This window comes from Setaria viridis, chromosome 6 (genome assembly GCF_005286985.2).
Source record: "Setaria viridis chromosome 6, Setaria_viridis_v4.0, whole genome shotgun sequence".
NCBI lineage: Eukaryota > Viridiplantae > Streptophyta > Magnoliopsida > Poales > Poaceae > Setaria > Setaria viridis.
In genome coordinates, this window is record NC_048268.2 from 22,263,040 (window position 1) to 22,269,642 (window position 6,603).

General features: G+C 43.8%; 1 protein-coding gene across 1 annotated transcript; it reads left to right on the forward strand.

Moving 5' to 3' along the window:
• The first annotated feature begins 580 nt into the window (after positions 1-580).
• Positions 581-2,884, forward strand: LOC117861232 (light-inducible protein CPRF2). Its single transcript, XM_034744756.2, has 2 exons — positions 581-1,503; positions 2,201-2,884. Exons 1-2 carry the CDS (start codon positions 1,297-1,299, stop codon positions 2,519-2,521), a joined length of 528 nt encoding a protein of 175 aa, XP_034600647.1. The 5' UTR covers positions 581-1,296; the 3' UTR covers positions 2,522-2,884.
• Positions 2,885-6,603: the final 3,719 nt, after the last annotated feature.

Sequence of the window (6,603 nt, forward strand, 5' to 3'; positions counted from 1 at the left end):
AAACCTCGGAAGTAAAATCAGTAGTTAAATCAGTGGATGGCATGTGGTTTGGCTTTATTGATTGGACCACACTAAAGTCCCCGCAATCTGCAAATATCTTCACAGCTTTTCAACATAAAGTTGATTTATCTATACCCTCAGTAAAATCTGACTCTGAATATTCTTGCTCTTGGCAAACCGGCGGCAGCTGGAAACTTACTATTTTACTGACTGAACAATGACACCGCAAAAAACAGGTCCATGGTTTGCTGACATGATTAATCTAATCTATTATGTAATATAAACAATCTCACCATTTATCGATATCCTTAGGGATCTTTCTACTCAATGTTGCCAAAGCTACATGCATGATTACCGAAACAATGACTGATTAACCAAACCTTTTGTTATACCAAGATGCCATAGAAGATTCCAACCCCGCAGGCAACAGCCTACCATCACCTGTTTGTTTTCCTCCCCATGTTTGTGCCCACTCACCACCACCACCACCACCATTTTCCATTCGACCGGCCACTAAAGTTTCTCTTTGATGTTTATTTTTCTTTGCAAAACTCACCCCATTTCCATCTATAAATGAGCCCCTCTTCCAAGCCTCAATTCCCTTTTCCCCTCCTTCCCTCCTTCCCACTAAGGTTCGCTTGTTCCTGTCCAGCAGCTCTGCTGCTTTGCCATCTTCATTGCAATAATCTCTTGCTCTCCAAGCACTCCATCCTTGTTGTGTTCTGGATTTCGTAGCCTTGCTCTTGTGATCTTTGGCCTTTGCGCTTCAAGCAGAAACTCTGCACAAATTTTCCACTGAAAACTAAGATCTCCAGGGGAGACCGAGACTCTGCCAAACTTCTTACCTACCATCAAGCTGATACAGGATACATTTTGTTTTGTAATCAAGTTGCTTGTGTGGTAAAAGCTCATAACATTTTGGCCAACTGATCCATGATAGACTGAGAGAGGAAGGTTGTGGCTTGTTACATGTCACAAATCCTCTCGGAGGCTATCCTTTCCGGATTTATGATCAATTCGACGCTCCGGCGAGGCACCCATCTTGTTCTCTCCTTCTCCGTTGTGTTCCTCTACTGGTTCTACGTGTTCTCAGTAAGATCCTAGCCAAGATCAATTCCCATCCATTAACTCATTCAAATAAGAAAATAGCATCCCCATCCTGTACCTATATATCCAAACTATAGCCTCTAGAGACACCTTAGAAGAAACTTCTAGATTTAACTGGGCGTGAACATAGGCCAAGCTAGGTAATTTTTTGGGTGAAGCATTAAGGGTTACTCAAAGAATTTGTTGAGGATGACCCTGTTGGGTGGGACCTTTTCAAGTGGGAGTGGGACCTCGTCTGGCTCGAGTCATGGGACTCGTAGCTTTGGGTCAGAGGGTGACATGGAGCTCCAGGCTCGGATGGAGTTGAAGAGGAAGAGAAGGATGGAGTCAAACCGGGAGTCAGCAAAGAGGTCAAGGCAGCGGAAGCAACAACATCTCGACGACCTTAACTCACAGGTTTGTGTCTCTTACATATGTCTACATAATTTGCAAAATTAACCATATTTTAGCGTAGATTGTGATGTCTTTCATTTGCTAGATTATTACCTTGCTTTATATATTGAAGCTTGCACTCATGTGCAGGTGAATTTGACACAAAGCAAAATCAGATGAAAAAGGAGACTTGAGCTTCAGGATCTGCTGAAGCATACTCCAATAATGCACGGAGCCCTGTTTTTCAGGGCCCACCCAACAAACTGCTTCTAAGGAAGCAGTCGGAACAATATCAAGATTACACCAAAAGATGATATTAACATTTTTCACCACAACTTTCGATAAAGAGGCGATGCCAAACTAGTTATGGATGACGTAGGCAAATACCACTGTCAAAGCCTATCTTGAGGTTACAGCAAGGAGATTAAACTTTACCACCCTTTTAAAGATATTTTCTACAAACTAACAGTTCCTCCAAAAATAATACCATCATATAATACTTGATTGTTAGTTTTCAAGATTAATAACAATATTTAAGAGCTTAGATTGGTCTTACAAAAAAAATTACCAAACACTCCAGATTTAGAATATTGTTGATACCAAAAAAAGTAAAAGGCTCTGCCAATCACAATTCACAGCTTACTCTAAAGAATTTAAAGGCTCTGCCAAATTTTGTTCTGTCAATCGCAGTTAAACATGAATGTTCTTGCATAAAAAACAGGTCGACCAGTTGAGGACGACGAAACAGCAACTCCTCACAGCACTGAACAACACCACCCAGAACTACGCTGCAGCAGAAGCTCAGAACTCGGTGCTGCGCACCCAGATGATCGAGCTGGAGAGCAGGCTGTCCGCACTGCGTGACATCATATGCTATATGAACGCAAACCTGCAGGTTTCTAATTCTGCAACAATTAATGCCAATCCGTCAACTATCATGGGCGTCACTGCTAACTACGATGCTTTTGACGCAAGCGCATGGAACTCAGGGATGCCAATGGTGCAGCAGCCCATAGATCACTTGCTATACCAGTGCTTCTAGCTAGGAGGTAGAAGCTAGAGAAACAAGGCATCAGGATATTATGCGTGGTAAAATGTTGTAGGGCCATTGTGTCACCACTAATCAGTGTCTTTGTCTTTTGATTTGTTTAAGGGATTATATGGGTGTAAGGCAATGGTTGGTTGGCCTTTCGATCATGTTAGTTGTAGATGTTACATCAAATTGGTGAGTGGCAAGTTGTCCCTTGGACTGGCGTGGGGTGGTGGCTACATGTATTGGTAGGTGAGGGCCTGCAGGGAGATGACGGCCATGGGGTGAAGGAGAATTGGCACCTGGTTCTTCACCATTGCTAATTGTAATGGTGATAAGTTATTGTGTGTAATGTCACGAGTTCCATTTTCCTGATTCCCTTTATGTTGTGTGGTTTCACATCACTGTTTTGGTGACATAGTGTGTGTCTATATAAATATTACGGCATTAATTTGATCTCCAGCATGTCTTTGAACGCTAATTTCAAAACTACGCATAAAAATTATATGGTTGTTGGTAGGAATACTTATCATGACAATATATAAAAAATACTCTTAAACAAGTGGCCGATTTCCTAAAAGTAGCCAACAAGTGGGAAAGAACGGAGCCTTCAGTTTTTTCCATAGGCAATAGCAGGGGAAAGAACATCCATTTTACCATGAATTCTATGTTTCAGCTTTCACACAGAAAAGGAGAAAAAACTAACACTCATAATAGAAATACTGTCCAAATAATAGTAACCTGCAGCTTACAGGTTCCAAATATTGGCTTCTCAATCCTCTGAAACAAGACTATATACTGTACTACGAAAATTCAGGGCTACTAGAATTTTGGACCACAATCCAAATTTTTTCATGGGCATCTGTTATTTTAAATAAAACTATTTTCCACAATGCACAAGCTGTAGTGATCGACGTGGGATAAGTGACAGGCAGATCTAAAAAAAAGGGATCAGTGACAGGCAAATGTTGACAACAGAAGTGATGACAGTAGAAGTGATGGGCTGTTGTTACAGGCCTAGGGTCCAGGCCTGACTAGGGCCTGTCACTATCAAATAGTGATGTGTCATAACATGGGCCGTCAATTGTTGTACCAGTGACGGACAATGGTAGTGCCTGATACTTTTTATACTGTGAATTAAAGGAGACGGTAACACCAACGCTAATCTCTTTTGATAAGTGAAAGGTGACGATTGATGCTGATGCCCATCACTTTTGATTTTGCCTTGCCCTGCCTATATCCTTACCCACTCAATTTTTTCATTTGAAATCCAAGTCCGGAACTATGCCTAGCATCCTGCCCAACCGTTCCTTCCTCATTTCCCTCGACCCTAGCTACCCATGTTCCCCTCAATCTACGAGCATGCATGGGCACATCCTCCTCCTCCCCACGTTGGATCCGTTAATGGGCTCCGATAGATTTGATCCATTAGGGTACAAAGTCATAATGGACCACTAGTGTTGAAGGCCCATTAGCGACATCTATATAAAGGGGAGGGGTGCATTGGGAGAAATCATATCAGAATTAGCATTGCATGTGCCTTTTGAACTTAATGGAGGTTCTAACCTTATGACATTTTCAAAAAATAGGTGGTTAGAATTAGTATGGATAATGTAGATGAATAAAATGCTAAATGTACTGTTAAATTAGTTTGCAATTTACAAAAATAATGCTAAATTTTTTCTTTGAATTTGAGGTAAATAGCATGGCTTACATATACTCGGTGTGGTGGCCAATCATTCCCGTGGAGTGTCCACGCATTGTTGGTTCTCAGCTTGAGCAAACTAGTGTTCGTTTGCGTGCCTCGCACCGTGGGAACCTGTCGTACATCTATCTATGGGCTCACCTGAAGATTTGGACATACCCACATATAGGATTGTGCACCGAGACATGTCATGGAGACTACGGTGCAGGACGGCGTAGTCTACGTGAAGGACAAGAACTAGTCGAGGACTCGGAAACTACTCATAGCAGTTAGAGTAGGACTCTCTGGTCGAATCCGACTAGTATTCCTGTAAAATAATTGACTTATAACCCTGCTCCTCCGATATATAAGGACGGGAAGGGACGAGAAAATTGTGATTTTAAGACTCCAAATAATGCGCTTCGTTATTTTAAGACTTCTATCATCGACTTTGCTAAAATGATCCTCGAAACGTTGGCACTTCGGTATACATGACATTTGCTCATTTCAAACACTTTTCCCAAATGAAATACATGTATTTTGGCATTACAGGACCATATTGCCCTCAGGTCTTTTTTCCTGGACGATTCCTGCCCTCCCCTGTATCTGTCGTTCCATTTCTGTTTCTGTTTCTGTCGTGAGAAAAGATTGCGCGCCGCCGTTCGTCGCCCCACCCTCACGACGGGAGATCGCGACACGCCGCCGTTCATCGGGCCGCCTATCCCTCGCGATGGGAGATCGCGACGTGCCGCCGTTGGTCGCCCCGGACGCCGCCGTTCATCGCACCGGAGGTCCTGGCGTCCGCCATGGATGGAGAACCGCCGCCTGGGGTCATGACCGTGGCACTGGGTGCCGTAGCCGCGGCGGCGGCTGCCCTACTCGCGCCGCCTGGGGCCATGGCCGTAGCGCCGGGTGCCGTAACCACGGTGGCGAATGCCCTGGCCGCGCCGCCTGGGGGCATGGCCATGGCGTCAGGTGCCCTAGCCGCGGCAGCTACTGCCCATCCCATGCCGCCAGGGGCCATGATAGGGACGCCTAGTGCCCTAGCCGCGGCGGATGCAGCCCTGGCCACTGCTCCTCATCCAGCAATAGAGTACAACATTCCTGTTCTTGAAGTGCAAAGGTATTGGCTGCACTAGATTTCTGTTTTTTTTACCACGGTAGTAGTAGACAGTAGTAAAATGTGAATTCATTGTTTTAGGCCCCAAGTAGATCATGTGGAGAATATGGAAAGAATTGATTGGGATAACATACAAATAGTGGAGACACATGATGACGAAGATCGTATTGCACTTATGAGTGAGTCGCAGATTTGTGAGCTTTTAGGCTTGACAGAGGAGGACACAACAAATATACCTGCACAAGGCTTTGCTTGCCCAATGAATGAGCAGGAGCATGATGATGAGCTTGGGCAAAATAATGATGGTGATGCCATTCCTATTAGTGATGAGATACCGGGTGAGATGGTCATTTTATATGACAAGAACAACCCATCAATGGATTTAGGAATACTGTACCCAACAATGGAGGAGTTCAAGTTGGCAGTGCGGCAATTTGCCATCAATGAGGAGTTTGATTTAGGAACCGAGAAGTTATGTAAGACGAGATATAGGACTTTTTGCAAGTCCGGTGTTGAAGATTGCCCTTGCCCTTGGAGGATAAATGGCACCAAACATAAAGACCAAAGCATCGTGGAGGTGAATAATTTTTTTTTTCTTTCATTAATTCTTCTTTTTATGTAAATTAACATGAATCTTATTGCTTTTTTTGTTGTTTTGCAGGTAACCGTCTTAGTTGATAAGCATACATGTGTATCTAGCATGAGGCAGATAACTGTACATTAATTTTTCCATACATATAATTGTCATATCGTATTTATGTGCAGCAATCTTGCGATGTTATTAGGAGAGGGCACATCTTCACAAACCGACACTACTAGTCCCGTGAGGATGCCTACCACGACAGCACCAAAAAAGATAACTCCAAAGAGAAAGCTACACATTGGATGAATTATTTTAGTTGTGATGAGATGTAAACTCATGCTTTATTTCATATGACTTGGATCTCGTTTGGAACTAAATTATGGTCTTCTGAGATGAACTTGTTTATGCTAGAATCATGGTTTTATGAGATGAGCTTGTTTGTGCTAATTCATGGTTTTATAATTGTGTATGGATCATCTTTGATAATTTATATTACATATTAAACTGTACATGACGGCCAGCCAGCTCAAGCCACGACCAGCCATGGCCAGGCGGCGGCCAGCCAGCCCAGGCGCGGCGACAACCAGCCATGGCCAGGTGGTGGCCAGCCAGCCCAGGCGCGGCCAGCCAGGCCAGGCCAGGCGAGTGGCCAGCAGCCCCATCCCACATTCAGGAAAAAAAGACCTGAGGGCAATATGATCCTCTAA

Bases quoted from the DNA above. Each gene is read 5' to 3' on its own strand.
- LOC117861232 (XM_034744756.2), top strand. From the start codon at position 1,297: ATGACCCTGTTGGGTGGGACCTTTTCAAGTGGGAGTGGGACCTCGTCT. The intron at 1,504-2,200 runs GTTTGTGTCTCT...CATAAAAAACAG, and splicing joins TCGACGACCTTAACTCACAG to GTCGACCAGTTGAGGACGAC.